This window comes from Pristiophorus japonicus, chromosome 20, assembly GCF_044704955.1.
Source record: "Pristiophorus japonicus isolate sPriJap1 chromosome 20, sPriJap1.hap1, whole genome shotgun sequence".
Classification (NCBI taxonomy): domain Eukaryota; kingdom Metazoa; phylum Chordata; class Chondrichthyes; family Pristiophoridae; genus Pristiophorus; species Pristiophorus japonicus.
Genome location: NC_091996.1, coordinates 17,569,174 through 17,595,003, shown reverse-complemented (window position 1 = coordinate 17,595,003; position 25,830 = coordinate 17,569,174). Strand labels below are relative to the sequence as shown.

General features: G+C 44.6%; 1 protein-coding gene across 1 annotated transcript in view; it reads right to left on the bottom strand.

The window, feature by feature from the left end:
• Positions 1–519: 519 nt before the first annotated feature.
• LOC139233091 (bile salt-activated lipase-like) overlaps positions 520–25,830 on the bottom strand; it is a 40,763-nt gene continuing 15,452 nt past the window's right edge. Inside the window, exons 7-12 of the mRNA XM_070863609.1 lie at positions 20,546–20,676; positions 15,962–16,057; positions 12,931–13,039; positions 5,487–5,964; positions 2,096–2,275; positions 520–809 (exon numbers count right to left, since the gene is read on the bottom strand). Of these exons, the coding sequence (XP_070719710.1) occupies positions 644–809; positions 2,096–2,275; positions 5,487–5,964; positions 12,931–13,039; positions 15,962–16,057; positions 20,546–20,676 (1,160 nt within the window). The 3' untranslated portion in view covers positions 520–643. The remainder of the gene's footprint in view (positions 810–2,095; positions 2,276–5,486; positions 5,965–12,930; positions 13,040–15,961; positions 16,058–20,545; positions 20,677–25,830) is intronic.

Sequence of the window (25,830 nt, the reverse complement as noted above, 5' to 3'; positions counted from 1 at the left end):
TTATTCTCCATCTTAATAAAGAATTCTACCACATTATGGTCACTCTTCCCCAGGGGTCCTCGCACAACAAGATTGCTAATTAGTCCTCTCTCATTACTCAACACCCAGTCTAGGATGGCCAGCTCGCTAGTTGGTTTCTCGACATATTGGTCTAGAAAGCCATCCCTAATACACTCCAGGAAATCCTCCTCCACCGCATTGTTACCAGCTTGGTTAGCCCAATCTATATGTAGATTAAAATCGCCCATGATAACTGCTGTACCTTTATTGCACGCATCCCTAATTTCCTGTTTGATGCCATCCCCAACCTCACTACTACTGTTTGGTGGTCTGTGCACAATTCCCACTAAGCCATAGAAATGACTTGGACTCGCAAATATAAGTTGGCTCAGGTTCTTTCTGGCACCAATGAATTGCAGGTTTGAAGTCCTGCTAAAAGATAAGTGAGCATCAGAGACAATGCAATGAAACTGGATTTGAACAGCGCAGGGACCGGGTTACAAATTAACCACACCAAAATCAAAAAGCAAATACTTCTTTATTTGTATTTTTAGCGCCAGAGATTTGAAAGCTGCAAAGGACATTAAGCATTCAGCGGGTTAACAAAAATGGCACGCGCATTTGGGTTGCCTCTCATTTGAGTTTACAATTTTGGGAATACGTCAACCCAGAATTTCACAAAATCTTTACGCAGATGCTGCTTAACCGATGCCTTATTGACGGGATTGTTGATCTCCAAATAGTATGCATCTGAAATAGTATAAGGTTGCCAGAGATCAGGAACTGCAGAGCTTCCTTTATTAGGATTTCTGTGACAAACAAAACATATTTAGTCCATTGTAACGCAACTGCTTGTATTTATATAGCACTTAACAATGTAGAAAAAATCTCAAAGTGCTCCACAATACAGTAATTGAACAACTATCGACACCAAGCCAAAAGGATGCAGATATTCGATGAGATGACTAAAAGCTTGGTCAAAAAGGTGGGTTTTAAGGAGGAGAGAGAGGTGAAGAACTTTAGGGTGAGAATTCCAGAGCATGGGGCCAAGACAGCTGAAGGCACACCACCATGGGTGACGGGAATGGGGGATGCACAAGAGGCTAGAGTTGGAATAAATGCTGAGATCTTGGAGGATTGTAGGACTAGAGAAGGTTAGAGATAGGGAGAAGTGATGCCATGAAGGGATTTAAACACGAGAATGGGAATTGTAACTTTGAGGCGTTGGGGGATCAAGAGCCCAGGAAGGTCAGTGAGCACAAGTGGATTTGAGTGAGAGGAACTTGATACGGGAAAGGATACCAGTGGCCAGCCATGATACATTAGAATACTCGAATCTGGAGGTGACAAAAGCATAGATAGTGTTTCAGAGGCAGGTGGGCTGAGGCACGCGTGGAGACATGTGATTTTACAGAGGTGGAAGTAGGCGGTTTTTGTAATGGAGAGAATATGGGGTCAGAAGTAAAGCCCAGGTTCAAATAGGACACTTTGGTTCCAAACTATCTGTTTCAATTTGAGATAGTGGCCAAGGAGAGGAATTGGAATCGGTGGCAAAGGTACGGAGTTTGTGGCAGGGGCCAAAGACATGATTTGCACCTTTTTCATTGGAGGACATTTTTAACTGGAGGATACTGTGGTTCATCTAAGATTGTTCAACTATAGAGGGACAAAGCTTGAAGGAACAAAACATCCTTAATATGCTAATATTTGAATTACAAAGATGCTGAGTGTCAGTGTTCCACAGGATCACTCCCTGATTACTATTTGACTGATTGGTCAATCTTGCAAAGACTCTATTCTAAATGAAAAGCAAAAAGCTGATAATGCTTTTAATTCACCTTCAAATGTGTAATGTATGCACCTGTCAAAAGGGGGCACTTGTTTTCATGTTATACTTTAAAATAGTTGTGGAATTGTTGCACTGTGAGTGACTTAGCCAGTCACATGATGTTCACAAGACTCAATAAAACCCTATTAAGCAAAGAACCCATGAAACAACACACTACAAAATGCGAAGGCAGGTTCCAATCAGAACTGAGCCATCAAATCAAATCAGACTGAATATTCTTTTAAGATTATTATTCAATTTGCTTACCCAGTATGAGCAAAATTAGTCCAATACCCAATCATGTACTCAGAGATTTTACGATCAGTCCGAGAGTAATATCTTTTTGTCTCAAATGGTATTCCAAAGACGTAGGGCAACTCGTCAGCATGGTCAGCTCCTTTGGTTTTTTTTGCATAGGAAAACACATAGCTATATGTATTTGCATTCCTAAAAAAGAAAGTAAAGGTTAACAGTAAAATAAAGATAAAAACTGACGTACCATAGAACTAAAAAAGTTTACAGCAATAAAGAAGTCATCTGGCCCAAATTGTCTGTACAGCTCTTTACTCGAGTAATCCAAACTCATTCTACTATCTACCCTCTCCCCATAATCCTGTATCTTCCTCTGCTTCAAGGGGTGGAATTTCCTATGTATTTGCGCCAGGAGACACGTGCAAATGGAGTGTAAAGCAAATAGCTGGTGTTAAAGATCAAGGACACTTGGGCACAAATGTGTTACACATGTAGGCGCAATAAGCACAAATTTCCACATTCTTATACGTCAATCTATCGATTCTTGACCCTGAACGCATTTCGACTCACTATAATAGCTCTGCCCCAAGCTAAAGAACTGTACACATGAATTTCCTGCAGTTACACTGGTTCAAAATGAGTGTAAAATTAAGCACAACATTTTAGGCACAGCAGGAAACCAAAGTCATTTTTCTAATGTTTTATTGCTATTTTTGAGCGCTGTTTAAGATATGTATATCCTCACTGAGACCTGCACTATGTTTCCTGTTTTGTTGAATCCATTGTTATGGCATATATATAAGTCACATTAAAAATTGAATTGCATATTCTTAAACATGCTGTGCCGAGTCAATAGTTAGATTTTAGTAGAACGACCATTTCAGCTGGAAGTTGCAGCCTGTATTTGTGTTGTGTTTTATGGCCAAGAATGCTTTGCATTCATAGACCTCTAATGTTATATACCAGCTTTGGATGGGCCATTAGTGAAGAAAGAAGGACGGACTTGCATTTATATCATGCTTTTTACATCCTGAGGAGGTGTTTCACAGTCAATAAAATACTTTTGAAGAACAGTCACTGTTGTTATGTAGGTAAATATGGCAGCCTAAGAGACTAACAGGTCTATAGACACATATTATGACATGTATACTTGGGGCAGATATTTAGTATAGGAAATATTTAGATAGCCTTACCTTGGCATCTCCCCTCTAGTCTACTGTCTTCTTTTATAGCTATATGCTTTGCATGTTGCGGAGAACATTTACCCTGTCAGCTATCTCCTGCCAGGCATCTTTCAACAGTTCTTTTCTGGAGAGGGTACCCTTGAGTGCCAACCAGGGCAGCCCTCCTTTGCCTCACTTCTTGCAGCAGTACCTCAAAGACACCATCCATAAATGTGGTTGTGCAGTGGCTAGAGCCCTCTATTGCACATAAGTAGTGCGTCCCTTCCCTTTTATATAGCGAATTTGAGTTCAGAACAGCCGTGTGAAAAGAGTCAGTGAGATTTCCCACATTGTGAAGTTTCTGATAAATTAACACATGGGAAGGAATCTCTGTCCTTTAGGTTATTACACTATGGGCCCAAAATTGGTGAAACCCAAGTGCCGCCAACAGGTGACTAGGATCCCTGAGGTCGTGCTGCAAGGTCATCTGCAGTGTCCCTCCATGGCAAGTTAGCAGCCTTCCACCAGCAATGCTGCAGCTACTGGGGTAGCACTGCATAGGAATACTAGAATAAGGAAAGGAACACAAAAGACAGACACTAAGGGAATGCACAAGGGTGATTAGTTAACTTTGTTATATAAGATTCAAAATAATAATTTATAAATTATGTTTCGACTGTTTGTTTTATGATGGCTTTCATTTCAGCTTTCTACACAAGAGGAACTGTTGAGCAACGAGCAGCTGGGGTTTCATTCGTTGGAACCGGAGCCAGTATCGACATAAACTCTGCAAAAGTCAGAGATTTACATCCTGCCTCCTCCTTAACTCCTCCTTGTTATGTATTGATGTGTGTATCGTCCTGGTACCTTAAATGTAATATAAGCACAATGGTACACCACAGAGGGCGCTGTGGTGGGAAACCTGGAAGTACCTGCAACAGGCACTATAAAAGGCTGACCACCACACCTGAGAGGCACTCTGGAGCTGAACAATAAAGGACGAAGGTCACAGCAGTTAGATTTACACCAGACCGTGTGGAGTCAGTGATTTGTGTGCTACATACACCACATTGGCAACAAGGAAGCGGACGAACTCCACGCAACCATGGCTACTCTGGGCTCGCTAAAGGATTTTACCGTGGGCAATGATTGGGAGGCCTTCACGGAAAGGCTCGAGTACTACTTCACAGCAAACGACCTGACAGAGGACACGGATGCAATGAGAGATAAGCATAAGGCGATATTGCTCTCCAGTTGTGGAGATGAGGTTTACTGTCTCGTCAGGGATTTGCTAGCACCTGGGAGCGCCAGGGACAAGTCATACGAGGAGCTGACTGAACTCATTCGTGACCAGTTGAAACCGAAGGAGAGCATCCTCACGGCCAGATACAAATTTTACCATCACTGCAGACCTGAGGGCCAGGATGTCACCAAATATGCTGCAGACCTCAGGAGACTCGCGGCGCCGTGTGATTTTGGCGCACATCTTGACGAGGCGTTATGGGACGTTTTCGTTATGGGGATTGGCCACGAGGGCCTCCTTCACAAGCTGTTAGCCACGGAACCCACAGTCACTCTGACAAAGGCCATCACCTTCAGCCGGACATATATGACCTCGACTTGCAGCACCAAGCAAATAATCCACACAGTCTCGAACCCGGCAGGCACTGTCCACAGGATAGCGCACACCACGGACAAAACTGCAGAACGTGGCTCTGCCCGGGGCAGAGAGCACGGACCTCGGGGTCCTGGAACTCAGAGTCCGCTGAGGGGGGCCAATCAAGCAGCACCATGCTGGCATTGTGGAGGAAGCCATGGGGCTCACCAGTGCAGGTTTGCGGAGTACACGTGCAATACCTGCCACACGAAAGGCCACCTTCAGCGTATGTGTAAAAGAAATCGGACTCAACATGTAGCTGAGGAGATGGGGGATGATCCACCATCCAGCGAGGAGCAGGCAGAAGATGATGAGGTGTTGGGACTGTACACGTGTACCGACAATTCGCCCCCAGTGATAAGGGAAGTAAAAATCAACGGAGTCCCTGTGAGTATGGAAGTGGACACGGGCTCGGGTCCGTCGTTGATGAGTCGGAGAACTTTTGATAAACTGTGGATTAACCCAGCTGCACGACCCAAGCTGGTCCCGGTCACGGTGAAGCTGCGTACCTACACCAGGGAACTAATACCTGTTCTTGGCAGAGTGACGGTGCAGGTATCCCACGGGGACGAGACACACGGTTTACCTTTGTGGGTCGTTGCAGGCGATGGGCCGACACTCCTCGGCCGGAGGTGGATGGGGACGGTCCGTGGGAGCTGGGAAGACTTCACCACTCCACAGGCTGCTGCTCCCCGGGGTGCTGCTGTGCCCCGGGTCCCCAGAGAGCAACGCTGACTGAGCTGGAGCTGCAGCCTCAGCCCCCACAGGCAAGCAGCTCTGCAGCGAGGGGCCTAGTGAGGGGGGGGGGGGGGGCGGGGTGAGCCGGCGGGGCGCTGCAGGCTGGGTGCGAGGGATCCAGGATGGCCGGCGGATCGGAGGGGCCCACGCAGAGGGAGAGTCAGGCGGCAGTAGCAGCTGGAGGTCGGCGGCCACGGCGGCCGCAGGAGAGGCCGCTACGGAGGCCGCGGGGGAGGCGGCAAGTGCGGCCGCTGGAGAGGCCACGACGGCCGCAGGGGAGGTGGCTACGGTGGCCGCTGGAGAAGCGACGACGAAGGCCGCAGGAGAGGCGGCAAGTCAGGTAGCAGCGGAGGGGAGCGGAGGCTGCGACAGCGGAGGGCATCCGGAGCGGCGGAGAACAAGATGGCGGCGGCATTGTGTCCAGAGCAGCAGAGCATCAAAGATGGCGGCGCCCAAGGAGAAGCCTCGTGGAATCCTCCTGCATCAAAGATGGCGCCTTAAAAAGGAAATGCACCCGGGAGTCTTAAAAGGGCCTTACCATGAGGTGGTCCCCACAAAGGACCTCTGTAAGGCAGAGCGAGTCTAAAATGAGCTATGTTAATGTGAGATGACGAATTTGTAATAAGAATTAATATTTTAATGTTGAATGGCCACTGTACTTGTGTAAAATAATGGATATGAAGTACAATTAATGGCAAGAGCGAACAAGGAAATCAGGGATCCGTTACCAGTCAATAACTAGTTAATGTACCAGATAACATGTACCATACTAACGCACTGTCTATGCCTACCTGCCTTCCGTTGGACAAGTGTGATGTTATGTATTGATGTGTGTATCGTTGTCCTGCGTCCTGGTGGGGGGGATGTGTGATGTTATGTATTAATGTGTGTATTGTCCTGGTACCTTAAATGTAATATAAGCACAATGGTACACCACAGAGGGGGCTGTGGTGGGAAACCTGGATACCTGCAACAGGCACTATAAAAGGCTGACCACCACACCTGAGAGGCACTCTGGAGCTGAACAATAAAGGACGAAGGTCACAGCAGTTAGATTTACACCAGACCGTGTGGAGTCAGTGATTTGTGTGCTACATACACCACACTCCTCTTCCTCCTGAGGCAGTCACGGTGGCAAGGGCTAAGCCCTCGTGATGGCCAAGTTGTGGAGGATGCAGCAGACCACCACGAAATGGGATACCCGCTCTGTCATGTACTGGAGGACTCTTCCCGAGCGGTCAAGGCAGCAGAACCATTGCTTGAGCACCCCAATGGTCTGCTCGATGACACTCCTCGTGGCAGTATGGCTGTCAGTATATGAGTGCTGACCATGTGTGGTGGAATTGTGGAGGGGAGTCATCAGCCAGGTATAGCGTGGATAGCCCTTGTGTCCGAGTTGGAAGATTGCTGGCACAGCGGACTGGTGCAGGATGAAGGCATCATGACTGCTGTTGGGATACTGGGCATTCACCATCATGATGTGCTGGGCATGGTTGCACACCAACTGCACATTATGAGAGTGGTAGCCTTTGCGGTTGTGGTACATCTCAAAATTGGTATGCGGCGCTCACAAAGCCACGTGTGTGTAGTCAATGGCACCCTGCACCATGGGGAAGCCAGATATCCTGGCAAAGCCAGGTGTATGCTCTTCTTGCTTCTCGCTGTTCAGAGAGAAGACAATGAAGTCCCTTCTCCTGGCGTACAGAGCCTCTGTGACCTCCCGGATGCAGCAATGGACGGCAAGTAAAAAATATATATTCGTTCATGGGATGTGGGCGTAGCTGGCGAGGCTAGCATTTATTGCCGATCCTTAATTGCCCTTGAGAAGGTGGTGGTGAGCTGCCTTCTTGAACCGCTGCAGTCTGTGTTGTGAAGGTACTCCCAGAGTGCTGTTACAGAGGAAATTCCAGGATTTTGACCCAGCGACACTGCAGCCACAGTACACCGGGAATGTTTAAGGTGATGGATGGGGTACCAATCAAGCGGGCTGCTTTATCCTGGATGGTGTCGAGCTTCTTGAGTGTTGTTGGAGCTGCACTCATCCAGGCAAGTGGAGAGTATTCCATGACGCTCCTGACTTGTGCCTTGTAGATGGTGGATAGGCTTTGGGGAGTCAGGTGGTGAGACACTCACCGCAGAATACGCAGCCTCTGACCTGCTCTTGTTGCCACAGTATTTATGTGGCTGGTCCAGTTAAGTTTCTGGTCAATGCTGACCCCCCCCAGGATGTTGATGGTGGGGGGGTCGGTGATGGTAATGCTGTTGCATGTCAAGGGGCGGTGTTAGACTCTCGCTTGTTGGAGATAGTTATTGCCTGGCATTTGTGTGACGCAAATGTTACTTACCACTTTTCAGCCCAAGCCTGAATGTCATCCAGGTCTTGCTGCATACAAGCATGGACTGTTTCATTATCTGAGTAGTTGCGAATGGCACTGAACAGTATGCAGTCATCAGCGAACATCCCCACTTCTGACTTTAGGAAATGTTAGCTAGGTCGCCCAGTCAAAGGATAAGGGGTAAGCCATTTAGGAACGAGATGAGGAGAAACTTCTTTTCTCAGAGAATTGTGAATCTGTGGAATTCTCTACCACAGAAAGCTGTTGAGGCCAGTTCGTTAGATATATTCAAAAGGGAGTTAGATGTGGCCCTTACAGCTAAAGAGTTCAAGGGGTATGGAGAGAAAGCAGGAATGGGGTACTGAAGTTGCATGATCAGCCATGATCATATTGAATGGTGGTGCAGGCTCGAAGGGCCAAATGGCCTACTCCTGCACCTATTTTCTATGTTTCTATGTTTTGCTCTCAGGCCGGGGGTCTGGTTCCAAGAGATGACAGCATCCACTGTAGCCCATGCCAGAAGTGGCTGGAAGCGAGGTGGCCGCAATTATTTTGCTGTAACCGGCCTGAACTGCTGGCGCTAAGCAGGGAAATTTTGGGACCAATGTTTCTAGAAGAGTGTATGTAAATTATTACACAATAGTTACAGCAAGAGAATATCCAGTTACCTTCTTAAAAGTCCCCTTAGCCTATTCATCACAAAATTGAATTTCTCACACCTTCCCCAACCGTGGAGAGACACAAGAAATTAGTAATTGTTTTAAAAAATATATCCTTGCGTGACTTACTTGCCATTTTTTTGGTGCAAATTAAGAGTTGTTTGTGTAGAAACCAAGAAGATGATATCTGTTTCAAAATCAATTGTTGCTTGTTTAATTTCTTTCCAGGTTGTTAAATTTCCATTGGCCTGGCTGTATATCTCGTATACGCTATCTATAGCCTTTTTATCCTTATCGGGGAAGATACTTTCAATCAGATTGTAAAACCTCTTTCTGTGGAGAAAAATGTTTTGAAATTTTATTTCCACCAAACCAAATGTTTTAAAAATTGTATCCGTTCTTATTTGTGACTATTTAATGCTAAGATCTGCTTTCACAACCATAATTTTTTATCAACACCTGTTCCACCTCTCACTCACTGCACATGGATTCTTGTTAAAGTTTCACTCTTCCTCAGTTGGATCTATTCATGACCAACAATACCATTGTGATACTCAATGCTCTGCTGACTACTGCTCATGAGTACATATAGTGCACCCTCACATGGCATTTCATGTCCACCCTCAAACTATCTTTTCAACAGCATCAGCTCAATCTATACCATAGCTGTCTCGGTCTTCAGTTCCATGTCAACCTTCATATCATCTAAAGCTTGAACAAAAATCTTTTTTTTTTCCTTTCAGATATTAAGAACCGAAGGCTCAACCATCCCGTGGGATGCCATCCCACCCGTGATTCCTCTTTCATCTTTATTCTGCTTGTATCTTCCCTAGCTTCATTCCTTGTTTTCAAAATCTCCTCTGACTTTCCCTTTTCTGACCATGAGTGATCCCACTACACTCACCCCTCCAACATGGAGCTGAGCTCTTTCACCACTTCCAACTCTTTCTTCTTGGCTACCCTCTTGCCCCTTCTGAGTCCTTGTTCTGTCTCCAATCTTCTTGATCCTCCTAAATTCCTCTCTCTGGCCTCTTGCCTTCCTTAGATATCAGCCAAGTTAAGTTACTCTACTCCCATTACCCACTTCAATCTATCTCATTCTAAACTTGTAGCTCTCCTTTTCTGCAGCTCCAACCCTGAAAGGATGATCAAAACTGCTGTCAAAGAAGGCGCTGTTGTAGGACCGAGGGACCTGAATTTGGCTGAGGCTGAGTATCATATATCTGACTCTGCCTGTCTTCTCTGGACCATAACCTTCAATACCTCATTGCCTTCAATCTCATTGTATCCCAAACCTGCGCAACCCATTTCTACCCCTGCTCAAGATGCACAAGTAGAACTGTCCTGGAAGATAAATTGCTTCTGCCCCACAGGAACCAATGTTCTTTCATCGAGACTCTATGGGAGCAATTTGTGTCTGGTGTGCTAATTGGGCGAGTGGCAGATGTTGCAATCGCGCCAATTGCACCAGTGCTAGGTTTGAATCATCTTGGTGATCGGAGCTCTTTAGCATGCAGTGATGAACTCCAAAGCAGCTCGCTAGTTGGGAAGGGTGGACAATTAGCCAGCTCCTATGTCCAGATGACCCACAGACTGGGCCTAGAGGGTGAGGCAATCCTGGGGGGGGCGGAGGGGCAGAGGTGAAATTGAGGGTTGCACAGGGACTGGTAGCGGTCACCATATTATCCCTTATTATCCTTTATCTCAGTCCATAACATCTACTTTTATCTGGAGTAAATCCAGGTTTAATTATTTTGCTTACTTTATCTTTTTACATAAATACGAACACTCTCTCTTGGCCTATTCTCTCTACCTTTATGCATCAGTCTATATCTTTTGAGTTGTACCACCCACTCATGATGTTAGTTGTGGCTAATTTAGCTACAACTAACATCATGATCCTTGTCACCAGCATTTAGCTCAAGATTATCTAATTTATTCTTAACCTTCCTTCCCGCCACTCATTGATGCAGTTCTTGCCAGAATTCCCATTTCTCCTGACCTCTCCAATTTCTTTGGCTTACTGTCGTTCTTTACCTGCTCTACATTCCTTGTTTTCAACATACTTGCCATGTGGTTCAGTTTTATGCTATCTATTTCTTGATCTTTAAATGCCCCTCTGTCTGCTATACCAGTTGAAATCCACCCTTTTTATATTTTCCACCAGGATATTGATGCCAGCATAGTTCAGGTGATGGCCTCCTTCTGTCCCAGAACTCGCCCGAGTGTCTCAACAATATCCTTCTCTTCTACAAAATGTTTCTGGCTACACTTTTAACTGTTTAATCCTATCCTACCTATGCTGCCCAGCAAGTGGCACCAGTAATAATTCAGAGATTATGACACTAGGGATCCTTTTCTTTATCTAGCACCCAGTTCCTAATAATCTAATAGCAGGAACTCCAACCTACTCTTGCCAAATATCTTTGGCTCCCTTATGATCTATAACCACTAGCTGATTCCCATCCCTTGCCAGAAGTTTGTCCAGCTGCTGCATCACATCTCTTACCCCATCACCAGGGAGGCAACGCACTATGCAGGACTCAGTCATAGTTGCAACACATGCTATCTATGGCTTTGCTTATGGAATTCCCTTCTAGAACTATATTCTTTTTGCAACATTTCCTTCCACCTCTTGGGTGTCCCCTTCCATCTTGAAGCCCAAATTTTCATCAGGATTACCCTACTTCAAGTCACTGTTGCTGACTTCCTCATAGCTATCTAAATCTTATAGCCTGGTGGTTTCTTGCATGTCCTCTCCCTGCAGATGGTCAATCATTCCTATCCTCTCCCCAAGCTCTCCTCTTTCACTCAACTATCTGCTTGTGGGATGTCCACTCTCTAGAACATGTGATCTTGAATCTCCTTGTGCTACAAGATATGGTGTGGAGATTTGTACCACAAGCTCATCAATCTTACAGCAGCAACAACTTGCATTTATATAGCACCTTCAACATAGAAAAATGTCCTAAGGTGCAGAACAGTGGTGTAATCAGATCAAAATGTGTGATGAGACAAAGAAGGAGATATTCGGAAAGATGAACTAAAGCTTAGTCGAAGAGTTGAATTTTAAGGAAGACCCTAAAGGAGGTGGTAGAGGAGTTCAGAGAGAGGATTACAAAGCATGGAGCGGTTGAAGGCACAGCAGCTAATGGTAGAGTGAAGGATTGGGGAGAGCGGGGGGAGGTGAAAAAAGGCCAGTCAGAAGAGCAGTGAGTTCAGGGGAAGTAAGTTGTAGGATTGACAGAGGTTACAGAGATAGAGGGGGGAAAGGTGTGAAGGGTTTTAAACGCGACAGTTAGAATTTTAAATTAGAGGCATTGGAATTCCGGGAGCCAGTGTAGGTCAGAAAGTACAGGGCTGATGAGTCAACTTGGTTTTGGATGAGCTGAAGTTTACTGATGGTGAAGAATGGGGCTGGCCAGGAGATCACTGGAGTAGTCAAGTCTGGAGGCGATAGAGGCATGGATGAGAGTTTCAGGAACAGATGGGCTGAGCTCGGGTTAGAGGTGGACAATGTTATGGAGGTGGAAGTAAGTGGTCTTTATGATGGAGAGGATATGAGGTTGAAAGCCCAGCCCTGGATCGAGTAGGACACCGATTGCAACCAGTCTGCTTCAGTGTGCCACGGGTACCGAGTTTGTGGCAGCCCTTTGGATCATCTTCGGGGATTTTTGACTGACAATATACTAATTTGATAAGCAGTTGATTTTCTTGGTACAATGCATATTATTTATTTCTTTAAAGTTCGCTGTACAATTAAAAAATTTTTGTTTGCAGCTATACTTTAGCTCTCATGGTTTACCACTGTGAGCCTGGGCCCATGCTCATTCCACCGCCACTAACTTGCCACTAATGCGGGTGTTTTCTATTGCTTAATGGCAACAGCAGCAGAAATTGGAGTTAAAACTGACAGAATACCAGGAACAATAATAAGTTCTGGTGGGTCTACATCTATAAATCAATCAAGAAAAATTTTATCTTGCGCATAGCTTCTGGAATATAACTAAATGAAGGGGAATAAACCAAATGAAATTTATACCATCCGTTCACTTCTGGAACCTGGTTTGCATTTATCCCAGGAAGGAAAAAAGTTGTCTTTGTGATTCTGACCACATATCCATGCCATCATTAGGACAACCTATTTCCATCTCCAGAACATCACCTGTCTCTGCCCCGCCTCAGCTCATCTGCCGAAATCCTCATCAATGCCATTGTTACCTCCAGTCTTGACGAATCCAACTAATAACGTATCATAGAATAATGGAACTAGGTTAGCAGTTGTTGTACAACTTACACAGTTGCTTGAAAAGGATGTTCAAGCTTAGGAGCCGTCCATTTACTTTTCTAAAACAGTTTATCATAGTTTTTGTGTCATTGGTTGGACAGCGGAAATGCTTTGCAGTCTACAAGTAAAAAATAAAGACTGTATTAATATTACTATTTTTTAGTAATTATACTATAACATTTCATTGTTATATTATCAAAAAAGAACCCAGTAAGGACAGTACCTTCAACTGAAAGTACTACATTCTCACCCCCCGCCCCATGACAGAGAAATGCTCCACTCAAATTCAGCAAATGTTTCTCCTTTTGAATTGGATTGCCTTCCTTTCTGGTCTTCGATGTTGTACCCAGTGCTCCCACAGCACCAGAAAATTCAGTTCCTCAGTGGGATTCATGTTCTTGGGTAACACTGAAATTCCAAATGCCACTGGAGTATCACAGATTTACATTTTGTCCTGAAAATGCCAATTTGTAGTCAAAACAATGAGAATTTCTTTACACATCTCTCTTCGGGCTGGGAGACCTAAAACGACAGGTCAGCAGCAAGGTGCCCTGTGGCTGTTCAGACTTGGAATTTTTCTTAACAGATTGGAGAAATAAAAACATTTTTAAAAACTTGATGTATTTTATATTGAATATATATACCCCACAGTGATGCTCTCCTGTAAATGATAAGCAGTCTGCTTTAATACAATGGGCCCAATTAAGATCAATGCAGATAATTTTAAATTAATTCCAATATTAAAATGTCCATGTCCAAAATCATTTCCATTCAGTAGGATGTAAAAGGAAGGAGTTTCCATGTCAGACATAGACTATTTCTGCTGACTTATAGTTTTGTTTAAACAGTTGTAATGTTACATAGAATGTACAGCACAGAAACAGCCCATTCGGCGCAACTAGTCTGTGCTGGTGTTAGAACATAATAAATAGGAGCAGGAGTAGGCCATTCGGCCCTTCAAGCCTGCTCTGCCGTTCAGTAAGATCATGGCTGATCTACCTCAACTCCACCTTCCTGCACTTTCTGCATATCCCTTGATTTCTATAGTATCCAAAAATCTATTGGTCTCTGTCTTGAATATGCTCAATGACTGAATATACTCCACACAAGTATCCATCCATTCTATCTACCTCATCTCAGCCTTTTAGCATATCTTTATTACAAAGGGTTAGAGTACAAGAGCTGTCAAATTTAGGAAAGTTACTAATCCTGTTGTAGTGCAGCTGCATTTTTAAAAATTGATAATATATAAGGGTCAATGCTCATAATACCAAAACAAATATAAACACAGTTAAAATGATATAATTGGCTTAGAAGGTTCACAATTGAGCTGCTCACAGTGTTGACAATGCTGCTCTGAAGAGATTCACAATACCACCTCCAGTGAGGCTCAGACTCTAATGCTCCCTGTGGAAAAGCATTTTACTCAGTATGTCCATTGGCACCTCAAGGATTGGAAACTCACTCTGGAGATTTGTACGGATGAACCAACATCTTACTGCTTTCGAAGAGGCTAGTAGAAGAACCAACTGGCTGTGCTAAGAAATTCCTCGCTGTTTTCAGCATGCCTAGGGGCCTACAATTAGGGTTACTCAATATACTGGCCTGCAAATTGGGACGGACCCATTTCTGCAAGTTTTTCACTCCAAAATCGATGTGCCCACAAGTCAGCCGTTTTTGGGTCTTCATTCTGCAATCTGCCTGGCGAGTCCTCATATAGTTAATTTAAATATATTAAAATGTGGACCAGTGGCATTGGTGCATTGAAAATCTGAAAGTTACGCTCACAGTGCTCCAGTAGGTAACTTGGAATGAAATGTTGAAGGCCTAACTGTTGGCCAGGATCAGCAGAGATTGGCAGAAATGAGGAACTTTTGATCTTGAAGAGTACTGAAAATTTGTCCATGGATCATTCGAGTTGGGAAAGAGTTTTTGAAGCTTTTTTTGCATGCATTTTTCATCGACAGAACTGGACCTGCCTCTGACTGCCTTTGAGACCGTGAAACCCCAGGATATTTCACTCTCACACACAGTGAGAGGTACTGAAAACCAGGGATGGGATTCCAAGGAGAATTACTTTGTCATTATAATGAAGGAGGAAAAGCAGGAGGTGCGGATGGAGAGTAGAAAAATGAAACAGCATATGAGAAGGATGTGGCCTTTAATGTATTACCCCACCCCTCAATGAATTTGCACGCCACATAGGACTTAACTGTTGGGAGCTGGATGGTGGGCCAGAGGAGGCCCAGAAGATAAGCTGTAAAGTTTTATTTTAGGCTTCCTTGTGGGCCAGGAGGTTGAAAGCCTTGGGCCATAGGTCCCCAACTGCGGGTCTCCTGCCACCAGATGACCATTCCCACCAGGTGGACAGGTAGTCAATCTGGCAGGGTGTTAGACGAGGCTCTGAAAAGATTTATTCAAATGAGGTCATGTCACAACGATGTTCCCTGTAAACTGCGCCTTGTGCTGTGCGGCCTGTTTCTTTGAAAACACTGTCCCTTTAAATCTCTGCGCATGCGTGGTATTTACAGTGGAAAAGTCGGTGAGTTGCCTGCGCGAGATCTTGCAGATTCTGGCTACACAGCTTAGAGCAAAGATTGGTCCCCGACCTTGCCAGGTTCTTCACCCGCTGCTCCTGCACACCCTTCCCACGCACCCACCTCCCCCTCCCGCCCTGTAAAAATCAAGGCCATTGTCTCCACTATGAATGTCTAGAGAGAGCTTATTTGTCCTCTTACAAAATGTGACATATCGATAGAAGAAAGCCAATGCGTTGCTTGCATTTGACATCATTGTGATCCCATCTAAACGTGGAACTACCAATTGTTGAAAATAACTGGGTTAATGCCTGCATGAAAATAATGCACACAGAAATGTAGAAAAGTGTTTTGGACATGAACTTGGTTGATCGAAAGTTCCACCTTTATCCTCTCCCCCTCCAAATTTGATGAGGATTCTGCTTTAAACAACTGAAAGTTTAGCATAATAATGGAAATTCCTGCCCAGTGCTTTCGGTTGTTCTACCTACCTTTTGGGCCTATTGGAGAGGATTGTCTATTGAAGCAAATGGACTATTTGCTACTCCACTCTCAGAAATGGCTCTCTTGATTATACCTTTGTTGTATGGGCTCTGTATCTGTGGAAGGAGAAAAATCCAGATAAAAGCAAGTTTAGATGTAACAAGTGGGACAAGTATTAATTACAATGAGGTCTGTATGCCCTCTTAGCCAGAGTTGTTATTATGAGGCCAAGTTTCAGCCTGAGTTGCTCCTGTTTTTTTGGAGCAACTGGTTTAGAACGGAGTATCTTAGAAATTTGAATTCTCAGCATTTAGTTTGCTCCAGTTCTAGTCAGTTAGAACAGTTTCACTTTGGAACAGAAATTTGTTTTCAAAAGGGGGCCTGTCCGGCCACTTACGCCTGTTTTCAAAGTTTCGGCAGTGAAAACTTACTCCAAACTAACTTAGAATGGAGTAAGTGAAGATTTTTGTACGTTCGAAGAAACCTTGTCTACACTTTAGAAAATCAGGCGTAGGTTACAAATTAGGCGTTGGGAATGGAGTGGGGGGGGGGGGGGTTTAAAGGGAAGTTTACAAACATTAAACACTTCAGTTTTACAAATAAAGAGCCATCATCAATAATAAATGATAAATACATCAATAAATCAACCAATAAATCAATCCAAAAAAAATTAATAAAAAATATTAAAAAATCTAAAAATCAATAAATAAAACATTTTCTACTTACCGATTGCAGCATCGGGAGTCCTCCAACAGCGTGCTGGGATGGCCCCTCCAGTGTGTCTCTGTCAGTGTCTCTATCTCTCTGTCTGTCTGTGTGTGTGTCTTTTACTCTCTGTCTGTCAGTGTCTGTGTTTCTGACAGCGACGGGAGGGGGAGAAGGGGGGAGGAGGGGGTGGGGAGGGAAGAGGGGGTGTGGGGGAGGAGGAGGGATGGTGGGGGAGGGGGAGGAGGAGTGGAGGAGTGGGGGGGTGGAGGAGTGGGGGAGGGGGAGGAGGGGTAGGGGGTTGGGGAGGAGGAGTGGGGAGGAGGGGGGTGGGGTGGGGAGGTGGGGGGGTGGGATGAGGTGGGGGGTGGAGGAGGAGGAGGGGGGAGAAGAAGGAAAAGGGGGGAGAGGGAGAGAAGGGGGGGGAGAGGGGAGAGGGAGAGAAGGGGGGGGAGAGGGGAGAAGGGGGAGAGGGGAGAAGGGAGAGAGGATGGAGGGAGAGGGAGAGGGAGAGAAGGGGGAAGAGGGGGAGAAGGGAGAGAGGATGGAGGGAGGGAGGGAGAGAGGATGGAGGGAGGGAAGGAGAGAGGAGGGAGGGAGAGAGGGAGGGAGGGAGCGAGGGAAGGAGAGAGGAGGAAGGGAAGGAGGGAGGGAGGGAAGGAGAGAGGAGGGAGGGAGGGAAGGAGGGAGGGAGGGAAGGAAGGAGGGAGGGAAGGAGGGAGGGAGAGAGGGAGGGAGGGAGGGAGGGAGAGAGGGAGGGAGGGAGGGAGGGAGAAAGGAAGCGAGAGAAGGAGGCTGAACGGCTGGGCCCAAGACTTCAGACTGGATTTACAGGTAGGTGGCGTCGGGTCTCGGGGGCGGGGGTGTGGGGTCGCGGAGGTCCAGGTGGGGGGGGGGGGGGAAGAGCGGAGGTCGGGTCGCCGGTGGGGGGGGGGGGGGCGGGGGGAAGCAGAGGTCGAGTCGCCGGGGGGGGGGAGCGGGGGTCGGGTCGGGTAAGGTCGGGTGGAAGGAGCCTTATCCACGCAGCCCCAGTGAGGCCATTCGGCCAGGGCTAGGGGCTGTGTGCTTCGGGCCCCTCCCACAGTTTTGGGCGCCTGGAGCTACTGCACATACGCGCCCATTGTAGCGCGCATGTGCAGAGGTCCTGGCACTGTTTTCAGCGCAGGGACCTGGCTCCGCCCCCCACAGCTCATGCTGTGCCGCGCCCAGCTTCAGAGGGCCTGCAGGGAGCCGGAGAATAGATGAGTTTTTTTTAGGCGCACTTTGTGGCGCGAAAAACGGGTGTCCAGGAAACGGCGCAGCCCGAAACTTGGGCCCATTATGTTGTTGCTTGTTATGAGTGAGTTACTGAAGAATTAATAACAAAACAATTCCATACAATGACCAAATTCTGTTGTAATAACTATTTTTCCAAGACTTTTTCACCTATAGCACCGTAACAGATTAAACAATAACATAAATGTACAGTAAAAAAATTCAAATTTTACTTTTGGCTCACAGTTTCACAATTAGATTTTTGAATTTTCTATTCACCTATTTCACACACGGATACCCCAACTTTTTGTTATTTTTGCTAGTTATCTAGATCATCATTTGCATTTCTCATCTAAAGGCTCATTATTACAGGTTTATTATGATTAGCTGTTTTTTTCTCCATTCCTACTAACAAAATAGTATTCAGTGAAATAGCACACAATACCCATAGGTATTCCACTGATATTTCTTTTGTCAGCTGTGACTCCGTTGATAGCACCCTCGCCTCTGAGTCAGATGGTTGTGGGTTCAAGTCCCACTCCAGAGACTTGAGCACAAAAATCTAGACTGACACTCCAGTGCAGTACCAAGGGATTGCTGCACTGTCTTTCAGATGAGATGTTAAACCAAGGCTCTGCCTGCTCTCTCAGGTGGACGTAAAATATGCCATGGCTCTATTTCAAAGAAGAGCAGGGGAGTTATCCCGAGTGTCCTTGCCAATATTTATCCCTCAATCAACATTACTAAAACAAAACAGATTATCTGATCATTATCAGTTGCTGTTTGTGTGAGCTTACTGCGTGTAAATTGGCTGTCACGTTTCCTACATTACAACAGTGACTGCTCTTCAAAAAGTACTTCATTGGCTGTAAAGCACTTTAGGGCATCTGGTGGTCGCGAAAGGCGCTATATAAATGCAAGTCTTTTTTTTTCTCTGTGCTTGTTTCAATTTAACCAAAACAAACAATCATAGAAATGAAATATCAGTGGAATGATGTAACAGATCAGCTCATCAAGTATTAAAGGACATTAAAGAAATAAAGGGCATATGAATAGCTATGGAAGTGGAAAACCGAAGGAAAATGGAAAACCTGGGGGTCAAGTTTGAAATTAAGACAGGTTTGACTATAGCTACACAAAGGGATTCTGGTCAGAATATGCAGTAAAGGCAATCATGTATAAGTAGCTTTTGAAGTGCTCAGATGATGATCAATTATTTTGGCTGGGATTTTCCAATTTGTTTAAAGTAGGAGTCCCTCCTCACATACTGTGGTCAAGCTGATTATTTCTTGCACTTAAAACAAATGTTAAAATCCAATAATGTGAATTAAGTGATGTAAATAATAAAGAATGTAGAAATTCAGTGCAAAAAGAAGTTGATTTATCAAATAATTTGAATGAAGTAACTTTGAATTATGAGGAGGAGACTATTACATTTATCAGCTTTAAGAGTCAACCCTGCTTAGCTTAACCGGATTAATATGTTGGAGATAAAAACAGAAAATGTTGGAAATCTCAGCGGGTCAGGCAATATCTGTGGAGAGAAACAGAGTAAATGTTTCAGGTCGATGACCCTTCATCAATTCTGGACGAAAGGTCATCAACCTGAAACGTTAATTCTGTTTCTCTCCACAGATGCTGCCTGACCCGCTGTGATTTCCAGCATTTTCTGTTTTTATTTTAGATTCCAGCATCTGCAGTATTTTGCTTTTGTAATATGTTGGAGATATGGACGAGGTATTCTTCATATGTCCAACAAAAAATGGCTTGTTATCAAAATATACTCGGTGTAATAGGACGCAACCTTAGCATCCTCTTTGAACGTGAGCTGAGTTTCCAACCCCATATCTTCTCCATACAAATTCTGCCTCCGTAACATCGCTCATTTTTGCCCCTACCTCAGCTTATCTGCTGCTGAAACACTTATCCATGCTTTTGTTAATTCCAGACTTGACTTATCCAATGCTCTACTGGCCAGCCTCCCATCTTCCACCCACCACGAACTTGATCTCATCCAAAACTCTATTAGCCGAATCCTAACCCATTCACCCATCGCCCCTGTGCTCACTGGCCTACATTGGGTCCCGGTCCACCAAAGCCTCAATTTTAAATTTCACATTCACATGTTCAAATCTCTCCATGGCCTTGCCTCCTCCCTATTTCTGAAACCTCCTCCAGCCCTCCAACAACTCTGCATTCCTCCAATTCTGGTCTCTTCTGCATCTCCCACTCCCTTGGTCCCACAATTGGCGGCTGTGCCTTCAACCGTCTCGGTCCTCCGCTCTGGAATTCCCTCCCTAAATCTCTCAGCTCCCACCTCTGCCTCCTCATTTAAGACCCTCCTTAAAACTTACCTATTTTGGTCAAGCATCCAAATAGCTCCATCTTTGGCTCGGTGTATATTGGGATATTCACTCCTGTGAAGCTTTTTTGGATTGTTTCCTACTTTAAAGGTGCTTTTCAATTGAACATTGGTTAAAATCTCTACTCCCCACCCTCCATCCTGTCAGAATGGAGTCCACCAGCTGCTGAAATGTGGAATATTTTACAGTTATAGTGCTGTAAATTACACTTGTTTCTATTTGATAATTACATTGCTACATTCCTGGCCACACTACCAGAGCTATAAATTAACTTTTTTTTACCTGAAAATTGACACTTGCGGCTCCTGCTGACTCTCCAAAGAGAGTGATACTGTTTGGGTCTCCACCAAATGCTTTGATGTTTCTTGATACCCAAGTAATGGCTTCATGCTGATCCCAGAGCCCATAGTTACCTGGATTAGAGAAGTTAGTTGGAAATTATACATTCTTATGGAGAAAGAGTCAGGTTGTTTACAAAGCAATCATTCTCGTACCCTTTTCATACAAGACTGTTGCTACCTATTTATTGTTCCCCTGAAATGTTAACTCTGTTTCTCTCTCCACAGATGCTGCCTGACCTGCTGAGTGTTTCCTGATTTTTCTGTGTTTATTCCATCCTTTTCATCATGGGCACATTGTAGCTGCAGTATGTACAATCTATAGGATTTATCGCAACGACTCACCAAGGTTAGTTTGACAGCTCATCCCTCCCTTCATCCCTGTCCTGGCAGGAACACAACAGAGGAGGGGAAAAAAGCACCAATGTTGCAGAAACCCCATCACCTGTAAGTTCCATACTTTACACCATTATGGGAGCACCACAACCACAAGTGTAAGAATATATCAATATGTGTTTATATTGCTTTTGTTTTTCACAATACTGCTGATACTACTACATAGATCAGAGGATTGTTTACAACAAGGCCATGGTTTGCCGTGTCTTGTCTAGGGTGCACTCTTGTTGTACTCCACCAACTTTGGTCAGGACCCCGGGATAGCTCCGCTACTCTTCTTCGAAATAGTGCCATGGATTCTTTTACACCCACCTGAGAGGACAGAAGGGGCCTCAGTTTAAGGTCTTATCCAAAAGACAATACCTTTGAGAGTGCAGCACACTCTCAGCACTGCACTGGAGTGTCAGCCTAGATTTTCTGCTCAAGTCTCTGGAGTGGGACTTGAATCCACAACCTTCTGACTCAGAGGCAAGAGTGCTACCAGCTGAGTCATGGTTTAGGGAAACAATAAATAAGAAATAACACTCTGGTATGAAAAGGGTACGAGGTCTCTCATGTCTGTTTGGCAAACTATTTGAAACAAATGGATGGTTGTAATACATGAGGTAGGTTGCATTCGACAGGAAGAGAATCATAAACCGAAAAGATATAAGACAGATGTCATGTTTTACTTAGTTAGAAAGAGACCTCTAGTTACTTTCAAAATCCTGGGAGGTGAACAAGTTTGGAGAAGCAATTTTCACAATTTCTCATCAAATTCAAGCACATGAGTTTCAGACATTGGACTAATGTGCATTAAGATTAATGTTTTGTTGATAATAAATGGAGTGCATTATCAAACATATTTCTGCCTATAGTTGTACAAATCTATTTAAAGAATAAAGAAAGAATTATCCAACAACAAGAATGGTTCAAGGAGAAGCCTACCAGCATCTTCTGAGGGCAACTAGAAATGGGCAATAAATGTGGCATTGCCAGCATTGCTCACATCACGAGAACAAAGGAGTGAGATTCATGCCCATGGCTTCTAATCAACAACAACAACTTGTATTTATATAGCACCTTTAACATAGTGAAACGTCCCAAGGCACTTCACAGGAGTATTATGAAATAAAATATTTGACACCGAGCCGCATAAGGACAAATTATGGCAGGTAGCCAAAAGCTTGGTCAAAGGGGTAGGTTTTAAGGAGCGTCTTGAAGGAGGAAAGAGGTAGAGAGGCAGAGTGGTTTAGGCAGCGAATTCCAGAGCTTAGGGCCTAGGCAACAGAAGGCATGGCCACCAATGGTTGAGCGATTGCAATACAGAGCATGCATGTTTCCAACTAAAATGAGAAAATCATAGAGCAAGTCACTCCAAGCCACTCGCACTTCCGAGTCACCTGCCTAAGAGACAACTTGGGCAGAGACATTGCAGCAGGCTCAGGTGTTATTAAAGCATTCTATAAATTAAAGACACACAACTTTAAATCTATTCAGAGTATTAATTAGGTTGCAGCACACGACATGGCAGGATCACAATAGAGGAGTTCAGCTGGCAATTTGAATATTGAAAACACAACTCAAGTAGTTTATCAATTTCATCTGAACCCAGAGATGTGTTCTGCCATTATACAATTTTGATCACATCATTTTTGCTCGGATGGGGAGCTGTCCACAGGTATGGGATCAGCTTCCACAAGGATGCCACTGACATCCAGCTCTAACTTTCCACAAGGTCTCTCAAACACTCCACTACCTCTGTCCTATCAAACTACTTTTCCGCCATCCAATTTTAGATGAGCCACAATATTCTCCAGCTGAACTTTGGGCAACTAAAACTGCTGTCTTTAGTTCTAGTCTCTAACTCCGGCCCCTCACCACTGACTCTAACTCCCTCCCTTGCGGTTGCCTCAGGCTGCACCAGATGTTTGGAACCTCAGCATCCTGTACAACTTGAGCTGAGTTTCAAACCCCATAATCCTTTCCATGTCAAAGACTGTTTAATTTCAGCCCATAACTTCTCCCGCCTTCGAACTAATCTTAGCCCATTCGCTGCTGATACATGCCTTTGTCACCTCCAGACTTGGTTACACCAATATTCTCCTTGCTGCTCTTCTATCCACCAAATTCCAGAAATTCCACCTCATCCAACATATTCTATCTCACACCAAAATCCTGTTTGCCCATTACTCCCACCCTGACGAACACTGGTTCCTGGTCTCCCAATTTATCAGTTCTCAATTTATCAGTTAGGAGATAGCATCTCCTAATTTATCAGTTCCAGTCATTGATCTGCAAGTTAGATCGTGCCTGAATCAGGCCGATCCTGATGCAATGCACAGTGCACGTGCTTAATGAGGCCAGTGGCTGAACCACGGTAAATTGATCTGCCGGTCTATTTAGGATAAGAACATAAGAAATATGAGCAGGAGTAGGCCATTTGGCCTTGAGTCTGCTCCTCCATTCAATAAGATCATGGCTGAATTTCTACCTTAACTCCACTTTCCTGCACGATCCCCATATCCCTTGATACCCTTAATATCCAAAAATCTATCGAACACTGTCTTGCTACTGACATAAGAACATAAGAACATAAGAATTAGGAACAGGAGTAGGCCATCTAGCCCCTCGAGCCTGCTCCGCCATTCAACAAGATCATGGCTGATCTGGCCGTGGACTCAGGTCCACTTACCGGCTCACTTCCCATAACCCTTAATTCCTTTATTGGTTAAAAATCTATCTGTCTGTGATTTGAATACATTCAATGAGCTAGCCTCAACTGCTTCCTTTGGCAGAGAATTCCACAGATTCACAACCCTCTGGGAGAAGAAATTCCTTCTCAACTCGGTTTTAAATTGGCTCCCCCGTATTTTAAGGCTGTGCCCCCTAGTTCTAGTCTCCCCGACCAGTGGAAACAACCTCTCTGCCTCGATCTTGTCTATCCCTTTCATTATTTTAAATGTTTCTATAAGATCACCCCTCATTCTTCTGAACTCCAACGAGTAAAGACCCAGTCTACTCAATCTATCATCATAAGGTAACCCCCTCATCTCCGGAATCAGCCTAGTGAATCGTCTCTGTACCCCTTCCAAAGCTAGTATATCCTTCCTTAAGTAAGGTGACCAAAACTGCACGCAGTACTCCAGGTGCGGCCTCACCAATACCCTGTACAATTGCAGCAGGACCTCCCTGCTTTTGTACTCCATCCCTCTCACAATGAAGGCCAACATTCCATTCGCCTTCCTGATTACCTGCTGCACCTGCAAACTAACCTTTTGGGATTCATGCACAATGACCCCCAGGTCCTTCTGCACCGCAGCATGTTGTAATTTCTCCCCATTCAAATAATATTCCCTTTTACTGTTTTTTTTTCCAAGGTGGATGACCTCACATTTTCCAACATTGTATTCCATCTGTCAAACCTTAGCCCCTTCGCTTAACCTATCTAAATCTCTCTGCAGCCTCTCTGTTCCTCTACACAACCCGCTTTCCCACTAATCTTTGTGTCATCTGCAAATTTTGTTACACTACACTCTGTCCCCTCTTCCAGGTCATCTATGTATATTGTAAACAGTTGTGGTCCCAGCACCAATCCCTGTGGCACACCACTAACCACCGATTTCCAACCCGAAAAGGACCCATTTATCCCGACTCTCTGCTTTCTGTTAGCCAGCCAATTCTCGATCCATGCTAATACATTTCCTCTGACTCTGCGTACCTTTATCTTCTGCAGCAACCTTTTGTGTGGCACCTTATCAAATGCCTTTTGGAAATCTAAATACACCACATCCATCGGTACACCTCTATCCACCATGATCATTATATCCTCAAAGAATTCCAGTAAATTAGTTAAACATGATTTCCCCTTCATGAATCCATGTTGCGTTTGCTTGATTGCACTATTCCTATCTAGATGTCCCGCTATTTCTTCCTTAATGATAGCTTCAAGCATTTTCCCCACTACAGATGTCAAACTAACCGGCCTATAGTTACCTACCTTTTGTCTGCCCCCTTTTTTAAACTGAGGTTTTACATTAGCTGCTTTCCAATCAGCTGGTACCTCCCCAGAGTCCAGAGAATTTTGGTAGATTATAACGAATGCATCTGCTATAACTTCCGCCATCTCTTTTAATACCCTGGGATGCATTTCATCAGGACCAGGGACTTGTCTACCTTGAGTCCCATTAGCCTGTCCGTCACTACTCCCCTAGTAATAGTGATTGTCTCAAGGTCCTCCCTTCCCACATTCCCGTGACCAGCAATTTTTGGCATGGTTTTTGTGTCTTCCACTGTGAAGACCGAAGCAATGTAATTGTTTAAGGTCTCAGCCATTTCCACATTTCCAATTATTAAATCCCTCTTCTCATCTTCTAAGGGACCAACATTTACTTTAGTCACTCTTTTCCGTTTTATATATCGGTAAAAGCTTTTACTATCTGTTTTTATGTTTTGCGCAAGTTTACTTTCGTTATCTATTTTTCCTTTCTTTATTGCTTTCTTTGTCATTCTTTGCTGTCGTTTAAAATTTTCCCAATCTACTAGTTTCCCACTAACCTTGGCCACCTTGTACGCATTGGTTTTTAATTTGATACTCTCCTTTATTTCCTTGGTTATCCACGGCTGGTTATCCCTTCTCTTACCGCCCTTCTTTTTCACTGGAATATATTTTTGTTTAGCGCTATGAAAGAGCTCCTTAAAAGTCCTCCACTGTTCCTCAATTGTGCCACCATTTAGTCTGTGTTTCCAGTCTACTTTAGCTAACTCTGCCCTCATCCACTGTAGTCCCCTTTGTTTAAGCATAGTACGCTCGTTTGAGACAGTACTTCCTCACCCTCAATCTGTATTATAAAT